This window comes from Python bivittatus, unplaced genomic scaffold, assembly GCF_059951505.1.
Source record: "Python bivittatus isolate LINGU-HERP-01145 unplaced genomic scaffold, Pbiv_v1 ctg000700_np1212, whole genome shotgun sequence".
NCBI lineage: Eukaryota > Metazoa > Chordata > Lepidosauria > Squamata > Pythonidae > Python > Python bivittatus.
In genome coordinates, this window is record NW_028277098.1 from 3728052 (window position 1) to 3750849 (window position 22798).

At 37.9% G+C, this 22798-nt stretch overlaps 1 protein-coding gene across 4 annotated transcripts in view; it reads right to left on the minus strand.

Annotated features, from left to right (window-relative positions):
• Positions 1–22798, minus strand: part of RC3H1 (ring finger and CCCH-type domains 1) — a 75692-nt gene that overhangs the window by 11920 nt on the left and 40974 nt on the right. For all 4 annotated transcript variants that reach the window (XM_088154140.1, XM_088154138.1, XM_007425150.4 and 1 more), the window contains exons 7-17: positions 22552–22684; positions 21732–21850; positions 16284–16396; positions 12984–13265; positions 11355–11548; positions 10679–11073; positions 9043–9201; positions 7055–7207; positions 4399–4612; positions 3091–3181; positions 2855–2975 (exon numbers count right to left, since the gene is read on the minus strand). In XM_088154140.1, the coding sequence (XP_088010266.1) occupies positions 2855–2975; positions 3091–3181; positions 4399–4612; positions 7055–7207; positions 9043–9201; positions 10679–11073; positions 11355–11548; positions 12984–13265; positions 16284–16396; positions 21732–21850; positions 22552–22684 (1974 nt within the window). The remainder of the gene's footprint in view (positions 1–2854; positions 2976–3090; positions 3182–4398; positions 4613–7054; positions 7208–9042; positions 9202–10678; positions 11074–11354; positions 11549–12983; positions 13266–16283; positions 16397–21731; positions 21851–22551; positions 22685–22798) is intronic.

Sequence of the window (22798 nt, forward strand, 5' to 3'; positions counted from 1 at the left end):
GAACTCTATCTTAGGTTCAGACTCTGCTTTCAGCAGCCAAAATGATTTTGACTGCTTGCAACTCCTGACCTTGATAGCAACTAGATTATTCTACTACTTTATCATGCTAAAAGTAGGATTGTTATTTTAAAGCATTTGGGATATTTTAAATTTGATTGCATGCTGTCTTGAAAGAACTGACTCTAAAAGATTTTAAAATCTTTTAAACAGTAAATAAATGAAAATAAAGCACTGATGTGTATTTAGCTGAACAAAGAAAATACAAAAATGTTTTGTACAGGTAGTCCTTGCTTAACGACACTAATTGGGACTGGAAACTCCATCATTAACTAACACAGTCATATGTCAAAAGAACATGTGACCACACTGCTTAGTGACTGCAGTTCCAGCAGTCCTAGTTGCCATTGTTAAGCGAGGACCTCGAGTGACTGCAACTTGTGACTTCCTGCTGGCTTCCCCATTGACTTTCCTTGTTGGAAGCTGGCAGGGAAGGTTGCAAATCGTGATCACATGACCATGGGGATGTTACGACAGCTGTAAGCATGAGGACTGGTCGTAACTACCTCTTGTTCAGTGCTGTTGTAAGTTCAAACGGTCATTGAACGAGTGGTCATTAAATGAGGACCACCTATATTCCAAAAATATGTGAAATTAAGTATCATTGCATAAATTAAAAATAGTTTAAATATTTCATTTTCAAAATCCTGTTATCACTGAAGGTTTAAGTATCATTGCATAAATTAAAAATAGTTTAAATATTTCATTTTCAAAATCCTGTTATCACTGAAGGTTTTACATTAATAATTATAATTTAAAAATGTCTATGTCTAAAAAAACCCACATATTCTTTAAATAACTGATGTGGCAGATAGCATAGTACTAGGTGTGCAATTAATAATAATTACAATAAGGCACATTATTGTACACCATGGTAATTTAAAGCTCACTAACATGCTAAATTGAGAATACTGGGGAATCCAAAAATAAAAATAGCCAGGCTATCCTTTTATTAGAGAACCTGGGTCGAGTGTAGGGTGTAGTTCTGAAAATATTTACAAAGGTTGTTAGAAAACAATACATTAAATTAAATCTTCCAGAATATAGGAAGGCAAGGAATAAGAAATTGCCTATCCAGTGGAAGACCACTTTGATTCAATATGTTATGCTACCGTTAATTAATTTTGCCTTGGAAGATTCACTGATTTCGTTGTTCATTAAAAAAGAATTCCAATGGTTTGGAAAATAAGATGACAATGGAAATGGTATCAATGCACACTTTTTAATGATTAAAAATATCAATACTCTAACATAGTATCTCTGTCAACTGTACAATGATTGAAGAATTTTATCTCTTTCTATATTTGAACAAGAATTGTATTGCTGGTAATCCCAATTACAGAGCTATTAGCAAATCTGACTTGCATATACAAGTTTTTGTGTGTATGGGCTGGAGTTGGCAAGACAGAGGTTAGGTGCAACCAGCCAGTTAGATTGATAAACAAACTGTAAATAGTCTATTATAACAAATGACAGAAAAAAGAAACTGAGGACTTAAACCTTGGGGGTTACACATTTACAGAACTAGATGCTTAGCCTTTCTAGAAAATTACTTTTGTCACAACAAAGGTCACTTGTATCTGTAATCAAATATCTGATCTACTCAAACTAGGTCCTTGACTTTGCATGGCAGCATCAAGTTCCTAGAGAAAAAAACTGAGTAGCCTAGAGATAGGCTCTGGCAATATGTTTAATTCTCCTATGATAAGTAAATTGATTAAATATTAGTAACTTAACTATATGATACAGCATGAATATATATATATATATAAGGCTGATTTTGATTCGTACATTAGAGATATAAGTTCGTTGTTGCTGTTTTGCCCTTTCCTCCTTTTTCTAAATAAGATGAATTAAAACTATTTTTTTAAAAGAGAAAAAGAACAATTATAAGGAGAGTAATATCCAGGTGGGTATTTTCAAACCATCCAATACTCCTCCATTACAGCACCAGCAAACACAGCATGCACAAATTAAGCACAACTTGTGTTGTCTTCAACAGGAACACAAGAATTCAAAATCTCCAGATGGTCACTCATGCCCTAGACACCTCATAAGTGGATGACTGCAATGCACTCTACATGGGGCTGTCCTTGAAGGCCATCCAGAAGCTACAGCTGGTTCAGAATGCAGCAGCCTGGGCACTAATGGGCATGCTGTGGTATGTGCATGTGACACCCACTGCTCCACGAGCTGCACTGACTACCAGTTGGTTTCCAGGTATAATTCAAGGTGTTGGTTAGTAAAGTAATCCACCACAATCTATTTCATGTTTCTTTTGTAAAAACACAGATATTCTGGGATGAATATATGTTAAGAGTCACCACTAGTGTCCATTATGCCTATCAGAAATTTAAATTTTCATCCCAAGAAATACATTTTCAACATGAGTTTTCAATAAATTATGTATAGCTATCATCTGGCTTTCTCCTATTTAGGAAAAAAACAAATCAGTATAAAGGTGAAGAGAAATAAAACAGAGCAATAATATTATTTCTCTTACATAAGATTTATGGCTCTCAAGTTTGTGAACATGTATGGGAGGGGAGGGAGGAGAACAAATATGTATGCAAATGAAAACAGAATTTAAGCTATTTAATACTATTGGTACCAACCATTTCTCCCTGAAATGTCATTTTAAAATCACAAAATGACTGAACAATGATAAGTTCTTCATTCTGAAATTCTGTAAAATCATTTGAATGTAATATAAAAACATATTTACAGTGCTCTACTCCCTCTCCCTTTCATTTCTCTAGTTCCTTCTAAGAAAAAGTACAGAGCTAAAAATACCTACCTCCAGTCCTCGTGTCTGCTGGCTTATCTGATGGTTTAACTGCTGCAGTTCAAGACGAAGCTGCTGTTCTCTCTCAGATGATTTCCCATGGTTAGCAATGTCTGTCATAGATAATCTCTCCCTTTTGGGATAGATAATTGTTTGGAAAGGGAAAAAAGTTTTTTTTGATTCTTGCTTCTCAGGTTAATTGAAAAAAAGTTAAAACACATATAGTGTGTGCAAGTTCAAACCCCTACCTGTCACCAAGCCGTCCCTGAGAAGGTACATTTTGATGGGGTGAATAGGATGAGCCTCCCCATGCACTGTGTGTTCCATATGGGCTGTAATCTATAAAGAACAGGAAAATCCTATGTAAAAAATTATTTGTTAGAATTATTATAATAGAATCCTAGTAGTCAGCTCAATTTCCAAAGCAGCCCTCTGTGCAACCTGTAAAGACTTGCATCTACAACAGATCACTGATTAACCATTTATACATACACATGCATACATATATATATGTATGAATGAATTTGTGTGTGTGTGTGTATTCATTCTCTCTCTTTTTAATATATTGGTTCTATGCAAAACAAACAAGTTTGTGGATGTTTGCAACAATTTTAATAGCCCTGGGTCATATTTTCCTCCCCTTTTAAACAGCTATATTTCATAGCAAATAGATCTGAGCGTGTATCTCACTGCTGCATGGCCCAGTCTGTTGCTACCTTATTGCCCACTCTATGAGGAGTGCTGCCACCTTGGCTGACTTTTCCATTAGTTTTCCTTAGCAACATACAAGGCAGCAACATGATCCTTAGCTTCTTAGTTTAGCTTATCTCTTTTGCTATGTAACTCTAAACTTAACTTGCAGATTTCAGCTGAGATCTGCTCTTCAGCAGAAGAGTCCTGCAACACTAGTGCCTCATTTATAAGCCTGCTCAATAAGTGGTCCCCTTCTTACTAGGATTGTTCTGGGGAGCCCCATCAAAGGACATCCTCCAACTTTTCATTATTTCTGTTAAAAACTAAAATTTTGAATGAACTGAAAATAACCTTTTCTAGCAAAAGTTAAGGAAAGAACACAAATCTGTCTTATATCCAGAGATCTATATGTTTATACATAAATAACGCATGCCCCCCATCTCTCATAGTCTTTTAAGTTAACCTCAATGCCACACTGTGTCTCAATAATTTGGGACACAAATTATTATTCACCATAGCAAATGCACTGTCTTTTTTTCACCAGTATTAGTTATAAGCTTTAAAACAGGATCTTAAGTCATAGTTTGTAGAGGAAAATAAACTCCAACCAATATATGAGCATTAGCATTAACTGTAGTTAAAGATACAGAGTGTATGCTTTGTTCTAATAATAGAGCAATAAGAAGAAAATCACAAGTCTATCCCCCTATTCATGGGGAGCCGATACTATTTCAGTATTAGCTTTCTTTTTGTTCTAACTTTAATGTCACCTGCCAACCTATGCCTAGGTCCATTTCCATAAGTGAGCCACAGTACTGAGTCAGAGCTACTAAAAAAGAAAACAGGACAATAAAGCTTTATACCTGACACATTAACTGGTTTTGCAGAAGCCCCTTGAACTGCCATGGCTTGCATGGGGCCAGGGTTCTGGTACATTGCTTTGGAGGTACGTGAGATGGCACCAAACCTTGATACCGTAGGCCGATCTCCAAATGGAATAAGATCATCATCACCAGTCTCTGCTGCTCTCCTTTGTAAATCCAAACGTTGGTCTCGCATTCCCTTACTGTCCACGTTCTGGAATGAGAGATTTAATGAACAAAATTACAAACACGTGTCTCCTTTCTAGCTGACACATTTCTCACATGAAGCGTATGTTTCCATTTCACAAGTATGGCAGGGCAACTGTAATTTATCAAACATCTAAGCAAATAATTTAGAAGTTGACAGCATTCAGAATATTCTTTGCAATGCTAAATATTTTGTAGTATGAATGCACAAATCAAGAAAAGGCCTTTGCAAATAAGGTACAAAAAATAATTAGATTATCTATAGGACATAATTCTCTTCTCTCAAAAATACTGTATCACCAGGCCATTATGGGGCTTGGGAAAAATTACAAAGAGTTGAGCATGGCTGGAGAAAAATTAATCCCTACTTCACTGTTTCAATGATCTCTCCCCAACTTTGCTTTATATAAATGAAATTATAAACAGGGAGGGGAAAGAGAAAAATTCTAACTCAGCTACAGACAGACAACTGGGAGAGAGAAAGACTAGAACAGTAAATTTGGCACAGGCACGGCAGGCAAATTTTCTATGAGAGATTTGTTTAAGCTCACACAGCTCTTTCTCACAATGTGCTAGCAATGTTCACTAAATTCTGGCTCATTTCAAGCTTCACATCATATTATAATTAAAGTCCACATAGTGGTTTAATTTCCTAAATGTATGACAGACAGTCATATTTGAAAGATATTTGTTTGCTTTCCTTTTTATCCTCTTAACTCTGTAAGTTTACTACTACAGGTGGTCCTCTGGTCAGTGACCGTTCAAACTTGCGATGGCACTGAACAAGGGGGACTTACGACTGGTCCTCAGAGTTCCAGCTATTGCAGCGTCCTGTGGTTGTGTGGGCACACGGTGCCTGGCTTGCGATTACAATGTTGCAGTGAATTGAAGTCACATGATCGCAATTTCCAACGTTCCCTGCTGGCTTCCCACAAGCAAAATCAAATGGAAAACCAGCAGTAAGTTGGAAGCCATGATCATGTGTGATCCTCACTTAACAATGGCAATCAAGACTGCTGGAACTGCCATTGCTAAGTGATGTGATCATATGACATTGTGCTTTATGACTGTGTCGCTTAGTGATGATAATTCCAGTCCCAATTGCTGTCGTAACCCGAGGACTATCTATATTTCCATGATAACTCTAAAAAGAAAACAACTGCTATAATAAAGATCTACCATTCAGATAGCAAAACATATAGCAGTGATCTGAAAACACACTTGAAAGACTTTTACTTAATCAACATGGAATGGTAGCTACAATTTCTCATAATTGTTTCCACTCAAGTAGGTAATATGGTACCAGCCCTCTAGCTACTTTGCCTCCCCAACCCCCAATACCTGCCATACCCCACAGCTCACCTCTGTTTTTAATTTTACCATTTTAAAATGAACATAAACATTTTTTAAAATACTTGCTGGCTGAACAGCAGAGCTCCAGCTTCCAGCTGCTTTGCCCCTACTCCTTTTTCTTGTCTAAGACATCTGGGCTGACATTCTTTGAGAAAAACAAAAAGTAACAGCTGCAAGCCAGAGTTCTTCTGCTCCCTAGTTAGCCAACATTCAAATAAAAAAGAAATAAGAAGCGTGCTTGAGGAAAGGGAGATGCCCTAAAGTGAGCAGGGAAATATCAATCCAAAGGCTATGGAAGTGTTGGGTGGGGGGATTGGGGGAGGAAGGCAAGTGGGAGAGACCAAAGAAAAATCTAGACACATGTACAAATTTAAGGATACACAGAATAGAGCAACATTCCCCATATTTTGTGATTAATCATACATCCAAAACAGCTAATTGTAAAGTGGCATCAGGACATACTTTGAAAATGTCCCCACCTGGTGATGTCTGAACTATCCATGAGAGCAAGGAAAGAACACCTGATGTAGCATAATCCTCATTTAATGACCACTTGTTCAGCGACTGTTCAAAGTTACAATGGCGCCAAACAAGCGGTAGTTACAACTGGACCTCGTACTTATGCCCGACGCGTCCCTGCGGTCATGATCCAGGTGCTTGGCATCCAGCGGTCATGCAATCAAGATTTGTGACATTCCCTGCCGACTTCCCACAAGCAAAATCAATGGGGAAGCCAACACGAAGTCATAAGTTGCAGTCATGTGAGGTCCTTGCTTAATGACTCACATGGTCCTCATTTAACAATGGCAACCAGGACTGCCAGAACTACTGTTGCTAAGTGGCGCAGTCATGTGTTTTTTTGACTTACGACCATGTAACTAATTGGGAGTTTCCAGTCCCAATTAGTACTGTTAAACAAGGACTACCTGTTCAGTGCTAGTACTGATCCTTAAGCTTCTTGTCAACTGTTGCCACATTAGCTACAAATGACTGGAGAAAATCTGTTGGAAACCTTTGTATACTCCATAATCTGCTCTTCTGGTTACTTACCGACTACCAAGAGTACCTTGCTGTTTTTTTTTTTCTGCATGCTTACCACCATCTCCACAAGACCCACTGCCACAATATCTTTGGGTTTTGCATCTTTGGTTCCAATGTAGGAGCCAATAGTGTCACACGACCAGGGAGAATACTGGCTGTAATCATTTCCTTTGTATTTGCCTGCTACCTTCAGGTCTTCATCCAAGTACTGCATAAAAACAAAGCCCACTCATGTCAGTAAAGAAAAAAAGCATTCTCCTGCCATTTGGAATTACCTTGACTAGACTAAAATGAAAATATACACCTATCCTTGCAGGTAAAAACATTTATTAAACATAAGTTGAGACCACCTATGAGATTTGAAATTTCTCAGGGCCTTTAAGATTAATTCCTAATCCTTGGGATCTTGTACTCAGTAGCAGGGCTCCTTGGGAGAAAAAACAGTGGGAGCGACTTATGGGAGAGACTTGCGACCTTCCCTGCCAGGTTCCCCATTGACTTTGCTTGTAGGAAGCTGGCAGGGAAGGTTACAAGTAGTGATCAAGTGACTGCAGCTCATTGTGACATCATAATCCTGAGCCAGGCACCTGGGTTCTGGGATCACGATCATGTGACCATGAGGGCACTGTGACAGTAGCAAGTTCACAGACCTGTTGCAAGCCCCCCTCATTTAGCGCCGTTGTAACTTTGAACGGTCACTGAATGAGTGGTCATAACCTGAGAACTACCTGTAATCTTTAATCCCAGAATACTGTGAGCTACGATATGGTCTGTACTGAAGTCCTATTTACACATGAAGAGATTATGATTAAACAAATAAACAGTGTACTGTGTAATGGCTTTATTGAATATACAGAGCCAACAGTTACTGTCTTTGTAAATTTAGTAACTTGTCGCATTTCCTTTAGCAGCAATGACTTCAGCCAAATGTTTCTTTTGTTAATTCATCCCACATATCAGTTTGCAAGTATTCTGACCTACTTCTCTTCACACAACTGCTTTAACTCACTGATATTTTGGGGCTGTCTAGATGAACTGCTTGCTTTAGTAATGTCACAACATTTCAACTGGGTTAACGTGAGATTTACTTGGGTGTTCAGGATCACTGTCATGCTCCATGGTCCACATTCATTTAAGCTGCAGCTCACAGCTGGATATCCAGACATTGTCCTGCAGGAGTTGTGGTGTAATGCAGAATACATTCTTCCCTCAATGATTGTGTGAACTGTCCTGGCCCTGAAGCTGCAAAGAACCCCTCCTCCCCCCAAAATGAGAACTGCACTGCCACGTTTCATGACTGGGATGATGTCTTTTTGCTAGAATGTACTCTATCCATTTCTACACTATCTTTCTGAGTGTGGACTGATGGAGACCAAAGTCTTCGGTAATGATTTTGTAGCCTTTTCCAGCCTTGTGAACACTGATATTTCTTTTTCTGGAGTCTGTAGAAATCTCTTTTGAATGGGACAAAATTCACTTCCACAACCATCGATCATGAAAAGCAGACTCTGATAGTGCCAGTCAACATTTTTTAAATGGGAAGAGCCCCCCAAGCTCACCATCTGATTATCATCTCAGTGACTGGAACACGTGATTCAATTTATCCCTTAAGACAGCAGATTATCCTAGATCTTCACATACTTTTTCCAACAAACACAGTGAATTATAGCTCATTGTGCTCAGTACTGCAGGATTATGGATTATTCTAATAGCTTCACAAAATTCTCTCAGCATTATATATATTTAAAACCCAATATGCATGAGTTCATCATTTGGGGTATTCTTAGGATGCCAGTTGAGATATCATTCATATTCTGATTTAAGCCATGTGTGAACATCTGATGAGACACACATATATGGTGAATTAGACAGAACTAGACCAGTCTCTTTTGTATACATGGTATGATGGGACTTAGATCATGGCAGAATATTATTCAACCTGGCCATTTACTTTTCTCTCTTTAGGGCAAATTTCTCATATTTTTTTCATCACAATGCACATTTCTAATGTCCTCTACTGAAGTATTTTAAACTTATGCTTACCTCATCAGTGTGTAAAGAATGAGGCAGGGTTGGTGATGATGCAAATGGTGGTGGGGAGATGACCTTTCTTTCTTCTAGCTGGGCCATGATCTCCTTTCGCCTTCGATGCAATTCATCTAGACTAGGGTGTGGTTGAGGGGGAGGCCGACTATAAGGCTCCTGAAGGTTTTAAAAGAAAAAAAATGCAGATGTGAAGATTTCTGTATTCTACAAACGAGCTTAGGTCTACAATCCCATAGCCATAAAATGCTCTAGCAAAGCAGCAAAATTATTTCAATAACAATATTAGTTTCTCAGTAATTCCATCTTCTTAGATCCATTAATGTCTGTTATAAAATATTATAAAGGATTTTAAAAAGAGCCATCAATTTCATATGGCAAAAGAGCAAAGTATTCTGGAGAAAGTAAGGAATGCTACCTTAAATTTCCACAAAATTTCCCAATGCAAGATTTTAATGTTACATTTTATAATTAAGTTTTGATTTTTTTTCAATTTAGCAAATTAACCACCTTTTTATCAATGAAGTAATATTGAGCTACTACAATCCAAATGATACATTTCCAGGTATAGAAATTATTATTAGGCTAAAGTTATAATACTAGATGTATTAACTTTCTAATCACTGATGTTGGTTTTCTGTGATCATTTGACTAGACTCTTAATCTGATTTATACTTAGCGAACAAAACAAAGCACACCAAAGCCACATACAAGAAGCTATCTTATTTCCATTAAAATTATTATACAATCAGAAAGCATAAATATGAGTAATTTAAAATAGATGTTTGCAATCTACTCAATGTGACTTTGAAGAAGGCAGGAGACCACTGGAGTTAGCAGCTCATTGTCTGCAGACATTAGAATATAGTACTTGAGCTATAAATTCTCCTATCATCTAGCTATCCAAATATTTAACGCCCATATGGGCCTCTCAGAAATACCCAGTCATTTGGCTTCTCTAAACTCTGGAATGAAGCAAAACAACATACGCCAAGCGCTCTATATTTGTTCTTATTCATTGTGACACATCAGAAATGCTATCTATCTGTCTGGTTTGTATATCTGTGAATGAATGGCTTCAGGAAAGGAAAGATTAAAAAAACCCTCCTCAGTCCTGAAGATATGTGTCCTAAGCCCTCAGAGGCAAAGAACAAAAGATAAAAGTACCACCTCCTCCTCAAGGCTTCCTTAGTCCATTACAGAAATAATTCAGCTCTTCCTGCAAATTGGAATTCTGTTCTGGAATTTGAGAGATGGGGAAGAAGTGCAATTCTGTCCCATTTCTTGATTTACAATAATCAGTGACAGGCTTTCAATGTCTTGCACCTCCCTCATTCCTTGCAGAAGCAAAATTAATTATAAGAAATAAGACAAATTATTTAAATTTGCATTTATGAAATGTGTAGAGCTTGGCTTTTCTTTTTGCAATATTTGTATTTTGGTGTAGATTTTTAAAATCTAAACTCAGAATATACACTGCCCTGAGTTAGGTTTGCTTCGTTAATTTAGTGGCCTTAATGAAGCCATCTATCTGTTCATCCAATCTGTAAAATGGGACGGCAAGCAGTTGCTGCAAGAATTAAGACTAAAAATGACACTATTACCATAATCATAAAATAAGAAAAATGTATCATACTCTATGATATGAAGGTCTAATCTGATTCAGATGTGGTCCAACTGGATAGTAGCCCTCCACTTGTTGATATCTATCTCTTGTTTCGGGTACATATGGTGATACAGCAGGTGGAGAAATTTCAATTGGCACAGGACTTCCTCGGATAATCTCTTCCCGTTGGTATGGCTGGGCAGGAGGATACACACGTCTGCTGTCATAATGGGGAGGATATACAGGTTGACCCATTGGAGGGTATTGCTGTGGCTGTGTGCTGTACTGTGAGTTCATGATGCGATCTTGGAGATAGGGTGCATAATGTTGCTCTACAAAAGGAGGACCCGGTTCAGGAACAGATGATGGAGGTCGGACAAATCGAGACATACACTGTAATGACTGAGCTGGAGGATAATATACACCTAAGTATATGAAACAAGATTTTGAACAATGCTTAGTCCATTGTTTTAGCTACTGCAGAGAACCAGAGTTTGCAGGAAACAAAATGTCAGTTCAATTTTTTTGTCCCATTTACATCTGAAGACATACATTCATTTTCACAAACTACATCTGTCCTAAAAGATCTGGGGAAAGCATCCTATTATGATGATAAAAGTTAACTGATCTTCACTATTCAACCACAAAAAGGAAAAAAAAAATCACACTTTATTTCAAGACAAAATTTCATCTAAATGGAATTTACCTGCTTGATAAGGTGGAGGCTCAAATGGGGGAGCTGCTCCTCGAGGATCTGGATAGAACACATCAGTTTGCTGAGCTGGGTACAACTGGGAGCCTCGTGGAACCATTTGGAGCTGTTTGCCTACTGATATTGGAGGCAAGTCTGTAGGTCCTCGGGGGGGCACTGGGTGAGAGCTCTTAGAAACAGGTTCCAGCCTAGATGAGACAATTACAATGTTGGAGCAATTACATATACTATTTTATTGCTGCTTTGTGCTTCCATTTATTTCAAGGAAACTTAGGATTTCCCTCCCATATACTCCTAACAATGACAGAAACAGAATGTAATGCAGAAACATGACCAGGAAGATGGATTGCACTTCAGATACTACAAGGATCCCTGCTCAAAGTGTTGGCAAATATTTCAATCTACTGAGAGAAAAACAAGAAACAAAACAAAGGGTGGTACATTTATAACTATAATAGATAGAAGTGAAGAAGCTATGGTTGACATTTACCAATATGAACCTAGGAAATATTAAGTTTAACCAATAGTCCATCTAGACAGCTACCATGTTACGTAAGATTGACTTGTGTACATTGTGCAAGAATTTCTATAAGCTACATCTGAGATATTTGCATTATGCCTATATAATATAAAGTGGTACAGCATGTGGAAGAAAACTCGACTTACAGCAAATTTGCTGATGCTGACGGGACGCAGTTTTCAGTGACTTGAGAGAGGAATTCTAATTCTAATTCCCTACATCTGGGAAATGACCTTTGGATCATCTGATTCAAAGTATGTGCTCTTCTGTTGTACTCTGCCACTTATCTAAGCCCCCCCCCCGCAGGAAATTACACCTACGCATTTCTTCTATTTTAGACCAATATCAGTTTGGTTCTTGTTTGGAGATAACAAGATGCTAATAATGAATTTTATTCATTTGACTGATTTATCTTGCCTTTTTTCCAAGAGCTCAAAATGGCTTTTATAAGAATCTCTCTTCATTTTATCCCCACAGCAACAACCCTGTGAGATTATGATTTGTTTTCTGATCCGATATAAGCTGAACATCTCAATAGTGGCAGTACTTGGTTGACCTTGCCTGGGCTTGGAAGCTAAGGAAGGCTGGCATAGTCAATACTTGGATGGAGATTTCCAAAGAAGTACCATGGTGGTTGGCCAAACTGGGAAGTTTAAAAAAGTATCTTGAAAGAAAGCAATGGTAAATCACTTCCACATTACTGCCAGGATAATGAAAGGCATGTCCATGAAGTCAACAGGAATCAAATTCAACTTTAAGGAAATTTTATATGCTGAAAACAGGTTTGATCCCCTAGGTTTTGATACTAAAAAAATGATTCACAGGTGGAAAAGGTTGTATACATCAAGTTGTATACAAGTTGTCCATGAGGAATCAGCAATATAAATCAGGTGAGTATCTAAACATATAAATAATCCAATATTTTTAAGGGCATAGATATAAAATGCATGCTCCAATGTACATGAATGGCACTGAAGTGCAGAAGTATACATTCTTCATTTTGATGTACATACAATTTTGGCATGTGGAAGCACACGTAGATTACTTTTCTGGAAGCAAATTTACATTGTCAAATTCTAAGAGATAAAAATATAGAAGCATACAAATCAGGAGGTGATCCAGGGGCACTGTTACTATGGTGGTCCATCTTCCCAGGTTTCATGACTGAGTCATAACTGGAGTCGGTCCCACGAGAGATAAGTTGTGTCACTGCACTGCCTGGTGAAACAATCCCATTTGGCAAGGTAGAGGGTTTTCTATTGGGTAAGTCCACTGATGCTTCATCTGAGATAATAGCTGCTGCTGGTAGGCCTACTTCATTTAGTTGACCTAAGGAGGCACTCAAAGGTCTTCGAGGAACTAGACGTTTGTTCATTTTTCGAAATCTTCAGGAAAAAATAAGTCAATCAATCAATCAATCAATCAATCAATCAAAACAGAATTGTCAGAAATAGCCTGACTTTCAACAAATAGCTGCAACAGGATACATTTTAATTCAGGCCTGATATTTACAAATAGTATAAATACATGCTATACATGTGGATATCATACAGCTAGATATTACTGATAATGACTGAAAAATGCCACAAGATCTCAAACTCTGGAAAAGTAAACATGTTAGCTGTAGCATTTTTATTTATTCTTTACTTAACAGCTTTTAGATGCATGCCTGAACTTGTCTTCCTCTCCCAGTTCTCTCTTTCTCACTCACTATATGTTTGTGTGTGAGAGAGAGAAAAAGGAAGAGAGAGAGAAAGAGAGAACAGTGTGACTTTGCTTACATTGGTTTAGACAGCATATGGATGTAGCATATAGTTCAAAATATGAACAAACCTCAGGCAGTCTCTCAAGAATTATGTACCATCAACTCAAACCCAGAAAACAATGTCTGTTTTCCACAGTGGCAAACTAGACGTCCTTAAAAAATCCTGCTTCCTGATATCTGATTCTGGATGTTGTTCGCCACAAGAGTTCTCCAAGAGCTCCATGAATTTGTTTGATCTCCTTTTAAAATTATATAAATGGCAACCACCATATTTTGTGGTAGTGAAGCCAGAAATTAAGTATGATTTATATGTAGAAATATTTTCTTCTCCGCAGTGTAATTCCTGAATCACCGGATGATTCTCAGTTCTGCCATAGAAAACACAGCCTAATCCTGTTTCTTAACATATACATCATTTTAAAGTTTCTATCATGTCCAACTTACTCACCATTATCTAAACTTAAAAAACAAACAGCCTTTTCCCATAGGTTACAAAGACACTAATCCATTAGATTTTTTCCCCTCATTTTCTTGCTTTTCAACATCCAAAGATCTAGACGTGGCCTGATTCAACATGTTACTGAATGAAAAACAGGCACTATGTTCCAAATGCTAGCCATTGCTAAATATTTAGAGTTTGTGTCCTTTATAGCTTGCAAGTGAAGAATTACTTGTCAACTGTTTTTAAGAGCAAATTTGGTCACAGATGACACACTCAGATTATAATTAGGCTTTCTTTCCCTTCAACCATTTGAGATGGAGATAAATAACCAATCTTTCCTGTTGTTTACAAGCATTCTGAGACCATTTTTACAACAATCATTGCCAAGTCATCTGCTGACCTGACTGCAAAAAACCAAACTATGCAGTACATTCTATTTACATTAGATAATCTTTCAGTTCATATGTGGCAATCTCTTCTACCCCAAAGGCTGCAAAAGTTGCTGAACTGGAAAGCTACAAATATATCTACCCTCACCTATCCACCACCTACAGGCTTGGTACTCACCCATCTACCAATCTATGCACTCCCTCACTTGGCCTTCACTCACCCATTGTATAGGTTCTAGATCAGTAATTTAGATGTCTGAATTGAATCTTGATAATTCTGTGTCCTGTTCCTTCTTTACCACAGAAGGAAAATAAAAGTTCAAACAATTATTTGTAGGGTGAAATTCCAGGACAATGGCCCTTACTATCCATGCCTTTCTCTGTCATTGCTTTGAGTAAGCAGTTACACAATGTTTCATGGTGTTTCTGCGTGTCTCAATAACTCACATTTATGTGCTTATGTTGTGCACATGCAGGAGCCACTGGTAACTGGTGACTGGCATTCAGTTGGGCAGTAGCACAGATGGGAAAATATGTATGTATGGAGATGGCAGACAATATTGGAACAAAAGCAAAGAAAAACATTAGGTTCCAATATTAACAGGGATAAGAGGGAAAGTGAAAGCCAAACCTGTATACAATTATGAAAGGGCTAAGAGGGAGGCTAGCAGCCAACTGATGTTGATCTCTGATCCTCAGTTCAGAGTAAAAAACAGTAACACATACATTAATTTTCCACACATCAACTGTACATGTTTTAATTTATCCTGAATGAGCAGAAGACTGGAATTCTCAAATCATGATATCACAGCAATGAGATCTCTTTTACAATGCTTCAAATGTGGCCATATTACAATATCTTTACAGTAATTGTTTTCTAATGATCTATAATATGAAACATTCTTCTTTCATAGCTGATATGCACTAAGTCATTTTTTTCACTGACTATTCACCATGATTCCAAACTTTTTTCTTATTAGTTACTCCCAGTTCTTTCAATGGCAATGTGTTACTTGTAAACAGGAAATCCTGAGATGAAGATGAAGCAGATCTGCAGACCTCATCCCATCCCAACTCACATTTCTTTTTAAAAAAATTATTAACAACAAATGCAATCAGAGTCATAATGTATATGATAAAACATTAAAAAAATAGAGATGGGACATAAAATAAAATCACATGTTCACAATTATAACTGAAGAAATACAAGAAGATTAGTTGAAGCAAGATCAACTAAAAATCCAAAAGTGTTCAAAATAGGCAAGAAGGCAGATAAACTTTTTATAGCTGCTTTCAAGAGACCACACTTGCTCAAAAATATCTATTCCCAACTCACATTTCTATGATAACTTCATCCTCAAATGTAAAGATGCTGAATATTTCACTGCTCACCCCAAGTGAAATAAATTCATTTTTAATATTAACGCTTATAATTAAGAAAAAAAATCAGTTAAATATTTTCACAATTTCTTGATTGTCTTCTAAAAGAGCACTGCCATAGTAGTACTTACCAATTCTCTGATCTAAAGGTCAACTTTAAAATGTTATTTTTTCCCCTTATAATATAAGCAATTCTTAATTAGAATTCTTTAAAATCTCTAAGGTTGATGCATCCAGATGCACATATTACTAATAAAATACTACTGTATGTCTGATAAATTGCCAAGTTCTCCAATTTTTATTTGAATGATCAAAAGTTTTACTATTCTGATTCCCTGGGGATGACTCAAATCGAACTGGATGCTTCCCAGTTTTGGCTCACATATAATATTTAATGTGGAAGTAGAATAAAGACATGGAACCTTACTTTTCTAGTTCTTCCTGTGAGTGTGCAAAGGTGCAGCTGGCCCCACGGGGGCATTCTCTTCTCTGCTTCATGTCTCGGCACATATATGTCTTGTACTTGCTGTGTTGAGGAGGCTAAATTATGATAAAATAACACAAAATTGATAGAGCTAAGATTATTCTGAAAACAATTCTCCAAAATAAACTGAGAAAAAAAATCTAAAAAAAAATATAGAAAGATGTCTTAATTAAAAAATGGCATTTGAGAACTGACTATGAATAAATAAGATTCATTACTGAGGTATGTAATCCAAATCACAGCATATAGGTAATAAAATACTGGCTCTATTCATATAAACGTACATAAGACTATCCTTTATGTACTGTTACAATGTATAGATTATTTAAAAAGAAGATGTAATCATATCACTTAATACTGTGAAGATTTTAGATATAGATAAGTGATAAGGCAATCCCCATCCTCACAGAAAACTCAGTATTTTAAATTGCATTCCTTTTTATCATCATAATTTGAACTACTGAAATGAAGATGTTGCAGTTTTCTTCTCTTTCAAAATCAGTTTTTTTTCCAGGAAAAGATTTTGCATTTATTTTGGCTACTCATGGGGTAATGTAGCCTCACTAAATTGGGCACAGGTTATGGCCTGATTCTAGTCCTATATAGGCATTTAAATGAACAGAAAGAAAGAATAAAGTGACTATTTATTAATCAAATTTATATGGCCGCCCATCTCACCAAAAGTGACTCTGGGAGGCATACAACAATCAGACAAAAACATCATCTATATAAAACAATCATTATAAAAATATAAAAATCATGTTAAGGATTAAATATTATTAAAAACAAAATGTACAAACCCTAGGCAAAGAGAGAGTGTATATATCCACCTTAGTAGTGGAGCCATCTGAACATATCTCTGGTTCCCTGGGACCCCCAGGCCTGGTGACATAACCAAGCCTTGAGGGACTTCTGGAACGTCAAGAGGGGTGGAGCTAACCTGATTTCAGGCTGGTGGTGAAATGTTTCATAAGGTGGGTGCCGTGGCAGAGAAGGCCCGTCGCCTGGGACCCACCAAATGTACATCCCTGGCAAATGGTACCCACACCATGCCTTCTCTGCCAGATCTAATGGGGTGGGCTGATTTAACCAGGGAGAGAGTTGCAAGATTGATGTCAGCCTCCTAAGTAGACCAGACACGAAACAAGACAAGATGAACTAATTCTACTTTATTGTAAGGCTACGTTAACAGAATCTGGCAAGTCTGAAAGTACAAATCTCCTGCTGTCCCTTTTTATTGCCTCATCAGTTACGGCAGATCCTTTCTAAGTTTCCTTCTCTGCCCGTTATTCAGGTGCAGGTCCCTCCCCCTTTTATCTGATCGTTCCTTAGGCAGCATCTCTTCCTCCCATCTTCCAAGGTCATTCTCACATTCCAGTACATAGGGTAACTGAGGCCCAGGAGTGGATTGCTCCTATGTGGCCTCTCTCTGTGCACCAATCCTGGGGTGGATCTTGATTCTCCAAGGAGGTCTGGGAGATGAAGTGCCAGAAGTGATGCCTGGAGCATCACTGGAAGAAGACAAGGAGTGAATCTGGCTGAGCCCGAATCAGAGTCCATATTTCTCTATTTTTATTGTATCTGTCGATAGCTGCCCAGTAGCCCTGTTTAGAGTGACCTGCTCCCTGTTGGGGGAGCTGGGCCTCAGGACCATTTGCAGAGTCGCAGCAGTAGTATTGACACTATTGGGCAGATAAAAGGTAACTTGCATTTGCTCCAAATTGGACTCTGACTGGCCAAGTCCAAATGAGGTGCCTGGGATACAATTTTGTGAGGTTAACTAGATTGAGTTTGATTCTGTGATTCCTGAGGAAATGGAGTCACTTCTTTGTTAGATCCTGGCCCCTTCTGGGTTGTTAAGGTGACCTAGGAGGTGATTAAGGGATAGGTCCATGCAATGGTATCTTCTTCAAGGGAGGGGATGATCCCTCCAGTCTTGAAGGAGGTGGTGGTATGCCCCCTCCTGAAAAGCCTGTCGCTGGACCCCGTACCTCCCCATTTTGGATAACTGTTGGCCAGTTCCCAATCTTTACTTTGTTGGGAAGGTTGCAGAGAAGGTAGCCAGACAGCAGTTACAGAGGCTCTTGGTGGAAATGGTTTATCTGGGCCCATTGCAGTCTGGCTTGAGAGCCAGGTATAATATGGAGACAGCACTGGTTATGCCTGTTAATGACCTTCAGTGGAGGTGGGATGGGGGTGGTGCATCCATCCTTGTGCTCCTTGATCTCTCAGCAACCTTTGATACCATTGACTGTGGTATCCTTCTGGATTGACTGTGAGTGTTCAGAGTGGGAGGCACTGTGTTGCGGTGGTTCACTCCTTCCTCAATGGTTGGTTCCAGTCAGTGCTGACAGGAGGGGAGAGATTGCACCTGCAGCCCCTCACTTGTGGAGTGCCCCAGAGTTTGACACTTCCCCCCTCCTGTTTAACATTTACATGAACTGCTGGGTGAGGTTACCCACAGTACGATAATAATACCCAGCTTTACATCTTTGCCCTCTACCTGCAGAAGTGAAGCTCTTGAGGTAATGACCCAATGTCTAGAGGCTATTCAGGTCTGGATGGGGAGGAACAGATTTCAGTTCAATCCTGACAAGACTGAGTGGCTGTGGCTGCCTGGCCCCCTACCATTAATGGTGGTGGGGACATTTCCACCATTAGTGTTAGATGGGGTTGCACTTCCCCATTCGAGACTTGTGTGCAACTTGGGGGTCTTCCTGGACTTGCAACTACTGCTCAAGCAGATGGCAGCTATGGCCAGAATAGCCACTGCACAGGTACATCTTGTGTGCCAGTTTCACCCCTTCCTCAACTGATAGGCCCTGTAGACGGTCACTCACACTCTGGCCACCTCACAACTGGACTAACCACAATGTGCTCTACATGGTGCTGCCCTTGAAGACCATCCAGAAACTACAGCTGGTTTAAAATTCAGTGGCGCAAGCAGTAATGAGCACTTTCATATGTCATTACTACTATGTGAGCTGCACTGGCTACCAGCTGTCTTCTGGGTGCAATTCAAGCTGCTGATTGTTACCTTTAAAGCGTCTCATGGCATAGGGCGTGGTTATCTGAGAGCCTATGTCTCTCCTATTGTTTCTGCCCACCCAGTGTTTTTTTGGCAGAGTGGGTGTGCTCCACGTCTCTTCTATTAAATGCTGCCATCTTATGCTACACCCTTCCCAGGATTCCGAAAAGTGCTTAAAACCTGGCTTTGGTCCAAGGGCCGGGGGCTAATATTTTGGGGGAAGGGCTGTCGCACTGAGTTTTAATGGCTGTTTTTAGTCTGCGCTGTTTTGTTTTGCCTATTTTAAATTGTTTTATCCTAGTACTAGATTTGGTATGCCATCCAGAGTTTGCTGGAGTTGTCAGCTATAATAAATTTAATGAACTAAATAAATATCAATCTAATTCCCAAAAGATGATTTCCTCAGTCATGCACCTCACACTATACCTAATTTTTATCAGCTTTATTTTTCTGTTATTTGCCAGAATGACAGTTTCAGCTCAAATAATTTCATCATTTTTATTCTTAATTCCACTGACTCTGTTGGAGGCTCCTTGTTTAGTCCTCTTCACCCACTTTCATTTTTTTCATCAAAATAGCTCTCCATTTTCTTTGCCTCTTTAAAAGCTATATGCTCCCTTTGACTACATTCTTACATTTTTCTTTATACACTCATTATATAATTTCCTTTCATCCTAATTTTTTGCATTTCTTATAAGTATTCCTTCTCATCCACAGCCTCTTTCACCTCATCATTCCACCAAGCATTCTCTTATTCATATTTCTCATTAGCATGAGGCTCCCTTTCAATGTACTCTGCTATTCCAAGCAGCTTCTATATAATCTTTTCTTACATTTCTTTTCTATTCATAATTTTGGGATTAATCTATCCTCTAATATTTTTTCATACAGAATTCATACTTTTATTCCTGCAGTTATTACACTTTCCTTCTAATTTCTTTCACTTCTTTTGTTTTCCTCCCATCCATTTTTCTCCAGATCCACCTTGTCACTAGGTAATAACAGTCTGCCTACATTTAAAATTTGTCATAATTCTTGTATCCTTCATAATAAACAATCAAATCAATCATGCTTTTCAATTCATTTCTTTTCCATGCATATGTGTTAATAGATAGGCTTAAACTATATGAAACAAACAGAATTTTTTCTAAGTGGATACTCACCAATCACCATTAGATTCTAGGGTCTACAAATAGCCCAACCAACATTTTGTATTCTCTCATCTTGTTCCCACCCATGCATAATAGTTATTTTTCCCAGATCACATTTATTCAGAATGTTCCACAATTTCCCCCCAATCCATTTTTTAAAAAAATTATCACTCACTTGAGTACACTGTGCAACTATCACCACCTTGAATACCAATTTTTATACATATGTACAATAATCTAGATGATACCAATTCACTCTTTCATTCTAAATTCATTTGCCATTCATAATGCATGGAGCTTTTGTTTTCACATGTGAGTTCCTCAACTCCACCCCACAAAATAAGAGCACATTCATTTATAACCTCCCGCTTTTTTATAGTTACAATCTTCTGTACATAGTGGTCATGAACAGATAGGCTCATCGACACTGACCTCCACCACCCATCATGGCTTTGTTCAACTAAGGCTTTCATATAATACTTTTTATTAAAAATAGTCTAGGTAGTCACCCTTAGTTGTATCTATGTCACCTGCAGCATTTCCAGCTAATGGTAAAGATCCAATACTGTCAATTTTAGCACATTTTGGCTAGTATGCTATAAGGGGAACCAAATCCAAGTTTTAACCCAATCACACTTACGTTATTCTATGCTAGACTATTTCTCTAATTTAAAGATGATCTTGTAAGCCAACATGCTGTTGATGGCACTTTGTCATTTAGAAGGTATAAGTAGTGCACTGACACACAAAGGGTAGATTTAAATCATGTGATGACTGCAGATCTACCACTTATTTTCTTATCTTGATGCGTGCACCTTGGTTTAAAGAACAGCAACAGAATATAAGTTTCTGGTCCATAGAGGGGCATTGCTTACAAAGACCTATATAAAAATATAACATACTTTTAACTGAAAGTGTGCAATCTTAGATTTAGCCATTCTGCTACTAAATCACATAAAATGATGGTTATTCAAAGATACTCTATGGAAATGAATCCCCACATGCCAGTTTACAATCAAATAAAAGCACCAAAAATAACAAAATATGTTGACTGGATCCTGGCTTCAAAGAATGCCTGATATCTATTATCCCTTGTGCCAATTGGCTCATTTGTTATCTTACATACAATGTGAAAGCACAAACGATTTTTTTAATTCAGAAAGGAGCACCTTCTCTAGATGCACCTTTCCCAAGCTCTGCGCTACACTATACCTGTTGCTGGTCTGCTCCTTTTTTGCTGTGATTCTGGATGTAATCAACCAGTCCATGTACCACAGTCCGTACAGCAACTAATCCATTCTCAAGCTGTTCCCATGTGGGAGGTGGGGCATCTAGTGTTCACAAGAAAAAGATCTGAGTTTTTCTCAGCAATGGGAAATTCTATAGAACAAAAAATCTTCTTTCATCATAAAAACCATTAGGCTTTTTTGTAACATGGAAAATATAAGACTTTTACAAAGAAATGATAATATGCAAGAATAAATATTTGATTCTAAAAAGCAAATTAGGTTTCTTTCATGACAAGAGCAGGATTCTTTGGCCATTTATTTACTTCTTTTTCTTCCTTCTTCAGAATGAATTTAGTTGATTTTACTGTGATGCTTTTATCTTAGAGTGTTTTTGTTATTTTTGTTGTACTGGGCTTTTCTGGCAGGAATAAAATATAGAAATAAAACAATAAAGTAAATATATAATAAAATCATGTGAGCTTTAGAAATGCCATGAGATTTTAGCCATTTCATTTTACTTTCTTAAAATTTTTATGTGATTTTGAGGTTAGGTTGTCATCTTCAGGGAATGGAAATTATATGTAAAATAGAATGTGCAGTCACCACTGACCTCTGATTCATATAGTGATCCCCAAAAGCTATAGTCCACATGAAGAAAAAATGTGAAACTGCTGATCTAAAAATATAGCTTCATAAAGCTGATGAAACTGGCTCTAGTTCACAAAAGCTTATGTCCTAAAAAATACGTTAAGTCTTAAGATGCTATAAAACCTTTGTTTATTTACTTATCTATCTAAATTTACCTGGACTGGGATCAATATTTGCAAGGAGTTCAAGATGGGGTCGAAGCCGGGTCAGATTGGCTGGATCACCAGTCCTCTGGAGAGCAATGGTTAATTCCTGAACACTCTGTGCAAAAGAGGCCGGGGTCTGCAACTTAACACATACAAATATTACTAATTAGAACTGCTTTCTGTCCACCTGGACACCACCAATCAAACCCCATTGGAACACACATTTTAACATTTTTATCTTAATATTTGTGACTTG